This window comes from Amphiura filiformis, chromosome 4, assembly GCF_039555335.1.
Source record: "Amphiura filiformis chromosome 4, Afil_fr2py, whole genome shotgun sequence".
Lineage (NCBI taxonomy): Eukaryota > Metazoa > Echinodermata > Ophiuroidea > Amphilepidida > Amphiuridae > Amphiura > Amphiura filiformis.
The window spans coordinates 56,000,472-56,015,161 of NC_092631.1; the positions used below are offsets into that span (position 1 = coordinate 56,000,472).

Consider the following 14,690-nt stretch of genomic DNA (forward strand, 5'->3'; position numbering starts at 1 on the left):
TAAGGGAGCTGGCATTTTCTTCGGAAGGGGGGGTCCCAAATATACTGGTGGGGGGGTCATAAAATAAGTTTTGAAAGAAAATTAGGGGGTGGTCATAAAAATTTTGATGACCAAAATGTATGGAGTCACAAGATTTAGGGGGTAATGTGTACGGTGGTAGTGGGGGAGGGGTCATAAAATATTTGTTGCTGAAATGAGGGGGTCGGAATTTTATTGACGCCAACTTTTTTTACATTTGGGACCCCCAAATTACGCTGGTTACGCACAGGGTTCCTGAAAAAATTGCCTAAAATTAAAAAAAAATGAAATGGCTTGTTTAAAATGTCCACGGTAAAATTTTAAATTTAAAAAGCCTGAATTCAGACTAAAGCAAGACAACTGATCACATATTTGTCTCTGGGTTTTGATTGTGGCTGCCTATTTTTGGACACAAAAAACACTAGTTTTCTGTGATAACAGCTTCCATCCTCTGTTTCATCTTCTTTCTCACATGCTCAAGCATATTTAAATGGTGTACGCTGTATTAAGCAGAAATAATGATGGTATAGTTAATCCTTGAGTTAAGGTCTAATACTTCATATATTTGGACAAACAAAGAATACACTGACAATAAGTTGTATATTTTGAATGAATATTTAATACGTATCAAAAACACAAAATAAAAGAAAATACATCTTTTAACACAAAAATATAAGAGAATACAAATTTTTACTTGTATGTACATGGAAGGTCTTCGGAAACAACTAAACTGAGGAATGCATAGTTAATATTGAAAGAACAAGTTTTTATGTATATGACAGCTGCATGTTTCTCATTTGAAGATTTTATGCATGTATAAAATAATATGTTGCAAACATTTGCAATTGCACACATTGAGTAACATCTTCCCTTTCTGATTGGTCTGAAATGCTTTACACCAATTATTTACATTCACACAAATGTGACGCGATCAAGCAAAATCAGTCAGAACTCGGAAATATTAAATTTTCAGTTTCTTATAGAATAGTAAATAGCATTTATAAGGCTGGATTTTGCAGAAAACTCCATTGAAATTGAACAACCAATTCCAAAGATATGAGCAATCAAAGAGTTTCCAAAACAAGAGGAAACAAAAGGAAATAATTTCTTTTGTTTGGCTCTATCTCAAAATCAATATTTCCGAGTTCCGACTGATTTTGCTTGATTGCATCACACATGCGTACTTCATCTTTCTAAGCACCAATTCTTTAACCTGAATACAATCACTAAGCACCAATTCTTTAACCCGAATACAATCACACACGAGTTGGGTTAATTAATAGAGTTGTCTGAAATAATAAAATACATAACAAGGCACCAAATCCTTTAAGCACACACAGGTTGGTAAGTGATCCATAGCCTCACCCCCCCCCCTTTTCAAGAAAGTTTTTTTTATACCAATGGCTAAATAATATTTATAAACAAAGGATTATGTTTCACAAAAATATTGTCAAATTTGGATTACTTTCTGGTATACCAGAACAAACTGATAACGCAGTTGCCTACATGTATGAAGCAGAGTAGGCCTAATAACTGCTTTAACGCGAAATCAGTAATTTTTGGAATAAGATTTTTTCGCAAATATTTACTGAAATATGTCATAAAAAAGGGATGCTAGGATCACAGAATACTCATTTAATAAAGTTACACTAAATGTTACCAATTATTTACAATCACATACGAGTTGGTACATGTCGAGTTGATAAAGCTTATTTATACACAATACTGTTGGTAATCTACATTTATATCAAAGTAAGGCAACAATTTCTCATAATGACACATGTATGTGTACATGACACAGCCCCTTTATGTAATGCTAATACAAGTACTGTACATAAAGTCAATTATTGCCTTTTGTTTTAAATATTCCATAAACATGTTAAGCTCAACATTTTGAAAGCTGCAAGGTTTACCCTGAGGTATATAATAATATATTAGAGCACACATTTTACCTATGTAGACATAGAGGTGATCAGTGGATAGTACATGTACAAATAATATAAAAGCATAGTAAAGCACCAACTAGACAAATGCTGATGACAAACCAGAAGAGGAAAGCGATGCTTGGTTCAGACTGAGTTGTTCTATACACAGATTTGGCAACATGACATGGCAAATTATCGTCGTAACACCAAAATATATACATGTATGGAGAAAGGTAAAAGTTAGGGATGGTGTCAAAACCTCGACTGCCAGTTGCCTGCCACTTCCATTTATAAACAATGCCGGTTCTATAAACAATGGAACATGGTTTAACGTTAACCACTGGTCGAGTTTTGAAGCTAGCCCTTATCTTCTTGGTATGTTATTGCCTATACCTCACCATCATCATCACTATCACTTTCTTGATAATCAAACACAAGAAATTCATTTTCAATATCATCATCTGAATCATACCTAACCAACTCACCAGAATCATCATCACTCTCAAACTCCTCATCATTTTCCTCATCTGGATCATCATCAGCATTGATTTCTAATACATCACTAGTCAATGTATTTGTGGAACGAACACCTGTGTTTTCACAATTTTTACAAGTGCAACCTGGGCTGCACTCCTGTTTTGCCCTGTGGCATTTGCACAGGCCTGTTTTACATTTACTTTGTTTACACCCGCACCCTTTTGTCAAAAAGGCAACATTTACTTGAATTGCCTTTATGTTTTCGGGATCATCCCATATTACTTTTACAATCCCATTCTCTTCCTTCCAACCATAACAACTTATTTGAGGAAAGTCATATTGTGGGATGGTAGCCATGCCCCACATTTCACTGACCCAACATACCCTTTGCCAATGAAAAAAGCAAGGGCAGCATTGGAAGGCAAAAGTGAATTTTCATATTCTCCCTTCCATGTTCCTTGGCGGATTATATCAAGGTATTGGTGATGTTTTGTTAATATATCAGTAGAAGTACAGGTTTTGAAAACATTTTCAGGAGTGTCATATTTGTTCAGACTGACACGATTACTTTGAAAATATACACAACCTATTAGACGATAAAATGCTAAAAGGCCTAATCTGCTGGAATCGTGATCAGTATTGTGTAACGACCCAAAATTTGAATCTTTCTGACCAGCTATGAAACGACAGTATTGACAAAGTATCTTTAAAAATGTTGACTTTCCTTGCCCTTCAAAATATGACACAAAGTCGCAGCCGGATGCAATGTATAGAACTTGAACAATATGTCCAATTTTACCAGCTGGCAGAGAGACTAAGTCAGGATCATTACAAAAAGCATGATGTAACATGTTAAGGTCGAGATATTTGATTGGCTCTTGTTGAAATTCAATATAAATTTGTTTCGTAGCAAACTTTTCAAAATGTGAAATACCAATTACACCTATGTCTCGGTCTTTGGATCGAATATGTACAGTGTCACAATTAGTATCCAAAACATGGAGCCAAATCTGTGTATCAGACTCTTCATGGTTTTGCGACACTGCATTATTTTCAAATTGAAATGTGTACTCTGTAACCCGGTCTCTAGTTACACAGACTGATCTTGGGCCTTTGTCATTTAGTGCATGATGAAAGCCACCAGAAACAATAAATTTGGTATCAGAGGAGAGATAAGGACCAACTATTTCTTGAAATCTATGAAACAGATAATTGCAAAGTAGATGTTTATTTTTTCGCAATTTCAAGAAACCAGCCCAATTGGAGGGCAAAACAGAAGTATCTGTTATTTCAGAATACATGTCCTTTTCAATTTCATCATCATGATCACGTCGCTCTTGCTCAATGCATTTGGGAGATATACCTTGAGACCCTGCATCATCAAATAGAATGCGAACATCATTATAACCACATCGAAAATAATAAAGCAAAACGTTTTTGAACAACATATTTGCATATCCCACAAAATATTTCTCCCCCTTCTCAGGCTTCTTATAGATAAGGTTCATACCTTCAGCAATCAAGCATACATTATTGGCTTTGAATTTCATGACATCTACAATAGGACCAGACCCCTCAGACTCATATCTAGTGTTAAATACTTTATACATGTTGGATTTTGTCCCTTTATATGGGAGCCCGTCTTTGGTACACATAGCCCGTGGCGTTTCCAGGAACTGTAGAGTATTTGAAGGACGGAACTTTCCTTTTTGTATAAGGTCCATTGTTCTTATGTAACACCTAGTGACCAATGCTTTGTCCTTTTCCAAATTTTTGACATAAGTAGGTGTCATTCGCTTTTCGGCAAAAGTTTTTAATTTTGATTTCCTGGCTACTGCCTTCTTTGAACTGGGAGATTTTATAATTCTACCTTCAACAAAGTCCATCATTTTTGTGTACCCAATATCTGCGTATGACAGCAAGTCATGTACTTGGTCTTTGCCAGGTAATTTGTTCGAAAAGGCCTGAAAAAGCGATTTTTGAATTACATTACCAAAAATGTTTGAACTCGTCCATTTGTCATAGTAAGTGAACACATTTGTTTGCTCCTTTAAAATAACAGTTCTAGCAAAATCACGTTGCGGAAGATTTTTTTGAACATCTTTCACATTTAACTCGTAATTTTTGATAAGTTGGGCCTGATAGGGAAGTGTACTACATATGCGTCCAATCGAGTCTGGTGTTGATTTCACAATGATTTTTTTGGTGTCTTTGTTAAGGCATTCATGGCCTTCATCAAAGGCAATGCATGAGAAAGGGTTTCCTTTAATGCTTGAAGCAAATCCACCCTTCTTGAAATGGTCAAGAACATAAATGGGTAGTGCAAACATTTGACTAAGATGCACTACTAGCCACCGAGAATAGTTTGGACGGTCATATGCATGCATTAATGTAGCAATATGCTTAATAGATGCCATACGCCCTTCCCAATTTCTAGAGCGCATTCCTAAATATAACTGTACATAGGCAAACATGTCTCTCTTGAGAAAATTATTCCAAAAGGCAAATGTTTCAAACTTTACTGACATATCAACACACCATAAATCAAATTTCTCCCAAAGAGAAGGAATTAACTTAGCCTTTAACTCGTTTTGAGAGTGGATGAACTCATCAACATTAGTGAAATCACTATTTGGGTTATTCAATTTACACATAACCTGTTCAATGACAGAAAGAATATTCTCATCTGACATCAACTTTTCTTCAACTTGAATCCCAGAATTGCCTTGGTCTGAAAGAAAACAATCTATTTGGTACATATATAAGGCTTCATATGATTGCAACAAGAATCTGTGAGTTTTCTTGAACTTTCCACTGTTTATTAGTGAAGAAAGTGCTGTGCATTTTGCTATATTCTTCAAACCAGCATCCCAAAATATCTTCTTAAGCAAAACGTCTTGAAAATTGAACAAAATATGCCAATCGCCAACGAATGGTATGACCCAATCCATGGCATGACCACATTCACTTTTCACCTTATTGATATACAGAAATGTTTTGATATCCCCACATAAAACAATATGATTAAGTTTAGTTGAGATACCAAATTCTTTGTAAATGTCACGCAGAACAGTCTTTATCGTTTCCGTGCTATCTGCTTTCAAATCATACACATCAATATAGGCAAAATTTGACTTTTCACATGTCTCAGAAGATTCAAAGGCAAACTTACATTTCAAGTTAGGAAGGTAAGCATTAATATTCTTCTTCTTAAGGTTACACAAAGAGACGATATAAAAACGTATAAAAGACGTATAAAGTTGTTCTCTAAAACAGAGTTTTCTCAGTAATCAAATATCGCAGCTTGAGTGAAATGATGGTGCATTGGATGTAGCTTAACATTTTTGTGTGTGTTATATACAAATTATTAGAATAAATTTGAAAATCCTTCGTTTAAAGCATTTTTACCCACCATGTACACAAGATCAAAAACACGTTCCATGAGGTTTTTTTTCAAATGTGCGCTCCGTATAAATCCACACCGAGCGATTGTTTTCTTCATTTTCGTATTGTATTACAAATCGATCAAAGAAATAATGTTGCCATGGGGAAGAACCAAATACAGTACCGATTAAATTTTAAAAGCCCGTTTTGGGGAAAATTTTGGAGAATTTGCTTGAGAAAAAGCTGGTTTGTGAAATTATCGATATCTTGATTACGAGGCGTTAATTTAGACATCTGAATACCTACATTATTTCTCAACATTCTGCCAATTGCTATTCCATTTGATTTTCACTCCAAATTGAAGCTAGTTTTGCAAAAAACGAGGTTTTCCTCCATCAGTTCGTTCAAAATTTCAGCGCCGACATGCGTGTTTATTCTAAGAGCCATAATGCGGACGCGATTGTAATCATATGTAATTGCATCCAATTACAGTAATATCATCCGCTTTGAGAACAGTCAATTGCGTAAGCGGAGCTATGGCCCAGTGGATTGAGCGTTGGACTGGGAATCTAATATGAACTATTTTTGTGGGTTCGAGTCTCCGTGTGGCTGAATTTTCTTTCTTTTTTCTCTTTTCTCATTTTTACTTCCTTTCTTTCCTCTTTTCTTTCTCCCTTTCTTTTTTCATTTCTTTTTTTTTTTCATTTCTTTCTTTCTTTCTTTTTCGTTCATTTTCTTTCTCTCTCTTTCTTTCTCTTTTTCACTATTTCTTTATTCTTTCTTGCTCCTTTCTTTTTAGTTTTATTTGATTGATTCGCTGAGTGCAGTGAATCGTGATTGATTGTTTTTCACTTTATATAATTCAGAAATTTGTAGGCCTGCTAAGTCTGTCTTGTTGATTTTCATCCCAAATTCGATTTACAAATAATTGCTTTTTGATATTGTTGTTGTTGCCTACCCTTACATTGTAATCAGGGAATAGCAGCATTGATTTCATCAAAGATATCAAGGCTATAAATTCAAAATGCCCCAATCAATTTTAAAATTTATAAAATCCTTGTGAAAATTGCCGCTTAAAACGGCTTGTGCCCCCCGGCATCCGAGCTCCGGGCACGAGCTAAGCCAAGTTTCATAAGCGTTTTCATGTCTTGACCGTGGATCGATATTCTATTGTAAGTAGGCCTCACGTCCCGATGCACGCTTGTTCATTTTCTGCATGGCTGTTTCTGTTATGAACTTACGCCCTCTGAAATCAAGCGCATGAAAAACTCTCGGCTAACCTTAATTGTTAATCGCTCAAGATTGTACAGGAATATTTCTACAGATAATTTTGAACTTTGTTCCTGTTCTGCTGATGATGACTTAAACAGGTCAATTGTTATTTGTTGCGGTATATATGTTTTGAACAAAGTTTCCAGGTAAGATGAAGTGGAGACATTTTGGCGATCAATTTTACTTTCACTGAGACGAGTTGAAAATTTCTTTGTTGTTGAAGCAGAATTTGTACGATTTGAATTTTCAATATTGGATGGTGGTTCACACATAACATCAATCACATCATAGAGAGAAGGGTTAGAATATGATTGAGCTTTGTTGAAATAATCAGCCCAATCCTTAAAGTATTCACTGAGAGCAAAATTACCAATCATTTCATCTTTTGGAAAGGCCCACTGTCTTTGAGAATTTACATTTCCTTCATATAAGACATTAAAATGACCTGGCGTACCATCTACATCAGGTGTATAGGCAAGCAGAATTGGAGTTGTTTCACCAAATAAGTGAGATGGGTATGCTGCTACCTTCTTGTACATCCCATTATTGATTTGGTAAATATGAATCTGTGTCTTAAGACAGTGAGCAACAGCAGATATTTCCAGTGGCCCAGCAAAAGTGCCTTTATTTTTCATATCCTGTAATCGCTCATCAAATGATTGATAATGCACTCCAGCTTGTTTTTCAAGGTAATATTGCTGTAGACCATCCGGCAAAGCTAAAAGATGCTGCAAATTATCTGCGAGAGTATTTACAACAACTTCACGAATTTCGTCTGCCAAATTTGTTTCCACAGAATGAAGGTTTCCAATCTTAGCTTGGGAAAACATATTTCGTGGACACTCACTTAACTGTCGATGGCTAACTACAGCAATACACCGAAAAAAACATCGGCCGTCTCCAAACACTTTTAATGGATAGAATGAATTTGAATTATGTGACAAGTTTTCAAATTGGTGGAGAGTATCTGAATCTGGTAATGGTTGTTGTGCCATCACAGACGTTCCATGCCAGCAACGATTTTGAAGGTCTGCCGTCGTCGCAGCAAATGGAGAGAGTGAATCTATGTTGTCTACAGTTATAACAATAGGTGAATTCTGGTTAAAGTGTTTCATTGCATTAAGCTTGGTATGCTTTGCCACACCTTCATGAAAACGGCTCAGTGTGTCAGTCGACACAGACAACCCAGTACGATTTTGAATTTTCATAAGTCGACTCGAATTGGACAATTGTTTTACAATGTTAGCTTGTATAATATGCAATGGATAATTATTTGTTTCATTCAAAATAAACAACTTGTGAAAAACGTGAACTAATCGCCTAACAAAACGTCTTCTTGCATGCTCATTTGTATCATCAATAAAGATGTGCTTATCCCAAGTGAAGTCCATTTTTTTTCAAAACATGTTTTTCTTTATCAGTCAGTGTATCAAGACAAATTTGATTCCAGATATATGGGTCTATATCCAAAACAATGTCCTTGAATTTAAGTTCTGCAAGATGAAATGGGTTTTCTTTGTAAAAAGTTGACAGTTTCTTTCCCTGACATTTCAACCTGTAATTCATTTCTTTAGTAGCACACAGAAGAGTAACATTTTCATTTGAGTTAATTCTAATGGTTTCAGGTTCTGCTAAACATGGTTCAATTTCACTTTTAAATTTCTTATCTAGTAAATGTAATCTGTACACTGCTTTATGCAACAAAAGATGAATATTACTGTTTTTGTAATATAATAATTTGCTCTCTTTTGTAGCATTTGAACTGTGTGTTGCAATCAAACTTTTAAATATTCCTTTGATTCCAGCCATGAACCATTCTTTTTTTTTTTGGTTTGATATTTGTGCAAGAAGGAAGATGAACCTTGGCCAATAAAGGTAGCTTATTTACATAATCATTATAGAGTACAATAAAAATTGCTGCCTGATCACTCTGGAACAAATAAATTAATTCAATTGCTGTTTCATTTAGTGCACGCTCATGGATGGACTCTTCCCCTATAAATTGTGTATAGTCAAATTCCTCCATATCAATGAGTAGAGCATTCAATGAAACACCCCCCAAGCTTTTGTAGCGACGGTAACATGATGGACACATGATGGAATCATTAGAAATATTCAAATTAGAATGAATTTCTCTAAAAAATTGTTCTATCTTTCTTACATCTTTGCCACAATAATATTTCTTAGAAGTAAGAGCTAGATGAACAAATATCACAACACTTGTAATTTTCAAAACGATGAAGAGCAGAATAATGTGGTTGACAAAGAGACAGGTTACACGGTAGTTCACCATCTTCAACATCAATTTTATAACATGCATTAAAATCAGCAACACTTGTTTTAGTTTGCTTTTCTTTTACAGATACCAATTCACATAAATTAAATGACTTTAAGTAGCAGTCAGGACGTTTTTTTGCTCTTGAACCTGTTGGTTTATAATCAGGTTTGAAAAGTTCGTTCTCAAATGACGTCTTACATTTTGTACATATACAAGCGGTGTCTGAAATTTGGTACGTAGATTTAATGTATAACTTGAGTGGTTCACGCTTCATTGTTTTAAGATGAGCCCATTTTGTGCTTGACAATTTACATTTTACACAAGGACCACATTTATCCTTTCCACATGGTTGCTCTTGCTTTCTGCCTACTTTAACAGATACTGAACCATATCTGGGTTGTTTAACATGCCTACCCTTTCTTGAAGCACTTTTTTTCGGAGATACCAACTTCAACTTTTTTGATGGAGATGCGCCACAGGTTTGTATCAATGAGGACGATCGCTTTCTTGGAGATGATCTACTCGGTGTGGTAGGTGCTAATTCACTGGACGATCGCTTTCTTGGAGATGATCTACTCGGTGTGGTAGGTGCTAATTCACTGGACGATAGCTTTCTTGGAGATGATCTACTCGGTGTGGTAGGTGCTAATTCACTGGACGATCGCTTTCTTGGAGATGATCTACTCGATGTGGTAGGTGCTAATTCACTGTGCTTCCTTGGTGATGAACGTTTGGTTGGCGATTCATCACCACTGCCCGGTTTCACCCCAGCAAATCTGGTTGGCAGAAAATAATACCAAATTCACCCAGTTCTGGAGTGTGATCCTGCAGAAATAGAAAAGTTGGTCCAGACTTATCATTAAAAAGTTTCTCCTGGCAAGGCCCGTAGCCAGAGGGTGCGGTGGGGTGACGCAACCCCATATTCTGTAAAAATAGCAAATCTGGGGCAAAAATGTCAAACATTTTGATAAATATACCGCAAATTATGAACTTTCTGTGACATTTGTTAAAATAGGATCCAACAATTGTAGAGGGGACATTCTGTAATTTGGGCCAGTTAATGAAGATTCCTCTTGTAAAGGAAAAGCCGCACCCCTCAAAAAATTCTGTCTACGAGCATTTTCCCAGTACATCAATTTGCTTGGAACTTAGGTCAAGATGCACAGTATTAAATACTTACACATCATTTTTTGGTGAATGACTTTCAATGTTTTTCTTAACCTGTGGTAAATTGTTTTTGTGAAGCACCTAATTATAAAATTTATGATCCATATGAACTTGTCGCCTTCAGCATACTTCATGCAACACATTGAATTTTGCTAAAGTTTTAATAAACCAGGCACCATGATTAATTAAAGCCAAACTCAACAATACAAATACATACCTCAATGTCCCCAAATAGAAGGTGCAGGATGTTGACTTCCTCCACAGGTGCTTCTTCTATCTTCTCATGTTGTACACATCGTTCTGCCTCTTGGTTCAGCTGCACCAATAGGTACTGTACCTGCATCAGTGTGCTTCCATTCCACTGTACGAAAAGAAAAAATTTCAACAGGTATAATATTTGGAAGTCATCATTGTCATCTATTGAGTCACATTTTAGATTTCTCATTGTTTTTTAGCTGCACTTCTCTACCCAATAGAAATTGAAATACCCCAGCCGATCTAACCGGTAACTCAATTCCAACTGCTCCTAATTTTCGCAATATCTTCTCAATTTATCTGCACATTTTTTGTTTTCATGAACCGACTTAAATGAGACAGTAGATAAATGGTTTCAAATTTAAATTTTTGTTTGTATTTATTGCTTGCACAATTTTTTTTAATGACGGCTTCTGAAGAAAAAAGTTTTAACCATTTGATTAAAAGAACACGAAACACACCTGTTTTCTTCTCCGTCTTGAGCGCTGCTTTCTGATCCGCTTTCTCCGCCTCTTCTTCCGACGTGCCTTCTCCCGTACCCGTCTATAGGGACTTGTGTTGAAGCATGTTCTTTCCGTCGTCTTAGTCTTGCATTTGACAGTTTCGTATGCAAATCCACCAAACCGGTGGATTGGAGCAGTCAACACTGGTGCCGATGGAAGCTGCCACCCCTTCTGCTGGTATCCATTCGACCCAAAAACAGGAGTGACAGCTCTCCTCATCTTCTTCTTTATCGTCCCATTTGATGGTCCTTTGGTACACTTTGTACTTGTAGGCTTTGTCTTGCATGTACTAGTAGTTTCTTCAGCCTTGTCTTTCTTTGGTCGCCTTGGTTTGGGCAAGAGGGGCGGAATCATTGTCTTCGCTGCTGTTGAACTTGTCGGTACTGTACCACTTGTTGGCAGATGATTTTCAACTGCTCTCTGAAGATCGGCTGCAAAACTTTCATAACCAATATCATCCAGATGTAAACCATCTTCACACAAGTCTCTGGTGGTGATCGAGTTCCGAACAAACTTCATATTTTTACCTTTGTTTGTCAAATCACATATGGCGTGATTATAAGCCGTTATATGTATGTCGTCACGTGGCAACAGTTCCGAGCACAGGATTAGAGTGTCAGGAAATTTGAGCTTAAGTCTTATTAGCATGCTGTTGTAATCTTTAACAAATCTGGTCAGCAACCCACAGTTTCCCAAATTGTTCGTTCCAACGTGTACAAGTAGCACAGAAGGTGGTGGAAGGTGGCTTATATCTTGTGTTGCAACCAACTTTTCAACAGATTTTGTTGTAGCACCTCGGTTGAAATATGGAACATAAGAACCTCCCAGGCTTGCAGGCAGATGTTTGGTAAGAGAATCACCATATATGAATGCCACTGGCAGAGGCCCCCCAGGTTCTGGAGATGGCCTGGAAGTAAACAAAAAGATCAAAAGAAACATTAGTGGCTGTATGCAAAATGTAGTTGTACACGTCATCAATATTTTAGGGGCTAGTGCAACAAAGACTCCATTTCTGACAACATTGTGTTTGCAGCCTCCTTTCTTCATTTAATGTCAAATGCTAAGACCAAAACAAAAATCAAAACAAAAGCTGTTTGATTGACAGACCCTTATCAAACAATTGTTTTGAAACAAGGCCTAAAAAAATTGTTTGATTGGCCTAAGCCCTGTAACAACATAAAAAATAAAATAAGGGTAGGTCGGACTTGGTAGGCGTTTTTTTCTTCTTCTTCTTGTTTTTACACACGCTGAATTAAGCTGTAAATGCGCGATAAAGGCCTTGGAACTTTTTTTTTTTTTTCTTTTTTTTTAAAGTTTCGCATATGTGTCTGAGTGGTTTTTCATTTTTAATTGACTTTGAAGTGACAATCATAAAAAACCGGCAGAAAATGCAATAAAAAAATCTCGCGCACAACACACGCGTTCAAAGCTATGACAAAAATCATTTCTTTTATATTTTTTTTTGAATGAAAATTTGTTCCATTGCCCAAGCCTCAATCTAATATAATATTAAACATGAATGAGAATCGTAAGGTAAGGTAGCAACAAAGATACAGTGAGGTAACAACATAGATCTTACAATGGTGTCATGTTGTGCGGAAGTATGGGAATCAGGGTAGTAGCTACGCCGGGCGCTGCCGGGCAGGGCCGCCCGGCACAAAAAAAAAAATTACAATTTAAAAAAAAAAAATCATCATAAGAAAATCAAAATAATTTTTTTTAGGGGGGTGATACCCCTTAAGCGAGTCCCTGGACCCCCGGCCGTAAGCGCGAGAGCTCGCAATAATTTGCCACCTGGCATAGAAATTGGCCTAGCTACAACCCTGATGGGAATACCCCCCCCCCCCACACTATCAGAACTCTAAATTACGAAAATTTCCGCTTTTTCACAAAAATTTTTTGATTCAAATGAACCCCCACCCCAACAAAAAATTCACTTTACCCCACCCCCGCTCAGAATTTTGTTCACAGTGTGGGAATCTTTGCAGAATAAATTTGCGGGAGTCATTCAATTCTTGCAAATCAACTTCAGTGTAGGCCCCTACTGTATTAAATAAAAAATCTTGCGAGAATCAACTTTTGAATTCACGCAAATCTGTTTACGAGAATCTTTGCAAGAATAGATTCTCCGATTCTCAACGAAATTCTGACCCCCCCCCCCCCCGACACTGTCATCATGACTGTTGACAGTCATGACAGTACACATGTTTTTGTGTGCATTATTATTTATATAATTATTGTGTTAATGCAATCAATGATCATTAACATAAAATCATGTCTTGTCTCAACGTCTCTACATACTTTTAACATTCGGGACCACTGACATTTGTCCGAGACCGAGATCGAAAACCAGTTTCCCAAACCTGTCTGCTCATGCCTTTCCAAACTCCAGACCATTTACCAGAATCATATTGATTTATTTCATGCTGAATTAAATTCATAAAACACGCCATATCATCGGGGAATAGCATGTTAAATCGTACCCAAGTGCCGATTGAAACGAACAAAAAATTGTACAAAATGGCCCGAAAAAATGGTCATTTTCGTTGGCGGATTTTTATTATTGGAACTTGTCGGTCCCAAGTGATTTTGGTATCAAACGAAAGCTTCGTCTCTCAACTACAACAAAAACACACCGAAATTAACGTCAATTTCTTGACCCGGTCAAACGGATAGTTACAAACTACTCATGCCACACAATTCTTCAAATCCACCCGAAACTTCCAACCCATATTTCATCACTATACGATCATCGAAACTGGTCAAATTTGGACTTAAAATACTCGTAAGAATCTTTACATTTCAACTTACCTCGCCATTTTGTCGCAGCACTGCAGATCGAACCGGAAATCGCCTCTGACAGATATTTGGCATAAGGCAGACCTTTCCTATGACGTATTTCACAAGGTTGACATCCTACGATCGCGGTTTAGAAAATGCGAGGTCATCACTGCCAGCACGATCGCTGCATACTGACTGTGTGTAATGAATAAAGCTTAAATTGTATAAACAATGATATTAATGTCACAATAAATTGTTCAATATCGCAATCAATATACTCTGATTGGAATATTCTCACAACAATAGGGGGGTTCATGTCTTGCGGCGCGGTAATATACCTTTTTTTTTTCGGTATTATTAAACAGTATTTTTATCATAAAAATGGACATAAACAACTCATGATTGTTTTTAACATTCATTTCTTTTATCTTTTAACAATTTTTGTCACATCATTCAAAAATGTCATTTTCCGTGTTGTACCTCCGATTCCGTGATTTTCTTCCGTTTTCCGTAAAACGGAAAACTTTGGACTCTAGCCTAATGGTGAAAAAATAGACCAAAAAGCCATTTCAATAGTGTACCCACATCTAAGATGGAGTCATATTTGCAAATGTGTGTTAAAATGGAGAA

The 14,690-nt window shown here is 36.5% G+C and overlaps 3 protein-coding genes across 3 annotated transcripts in view; 1 reads left to right on the plus strand and 2 right to left on the minus strand.

Moving 5' to 3' along the window:
* Nucleotides 1-14,690, plus strand: part of LOC140149880 (uncharacterized) — a 328,927-nt gene that overhangs the window by 214,778 nt on the left and 99,459 nt on the right. The gene's annotated exons all lie outside the window — the stretch shown is intronic.
* LOC140151092 (uncharacterized) lies at nt 682-9,261 on the minus strand. The gene is made up of 2 exons (XM_072173307.1): nt 7,085-9,261; nt 682-5,629 (listed from the first exon to the last, which is right to left on the minus strand). The coding sequence occupies exons 1-2, from the start codon at nt 8,465-8,467 to the stop codon at nt 2,741-2,743; spliced, it is 4,272 nt and encodes a 1,423-aa protein (XP_072029408.1). The 5' UTR covers nt 8,468-9,261; the 3' UTR covers nt 682-2,740.
* On the minus strand, nt 9,998-14,098 carry LOC140149568 (uncharacterized). The gene is made up of 4 exons (XM_072171646.1): nt 14,091-14,098; nt 11,238-12,186; nt 10,739-10,882; nt 9,998-10,179 (listed from the first exon to the last, which is right to left on the minus strand). Exons 1-4 carry the CDS (start codon nt 14,096-14,098, stop codon nt 10,117-10,119), a joined length of 1,164 nt encoding a protein of 387 aa, XP_072027747.1. The 3' UTR covers nt 9,998-10,116.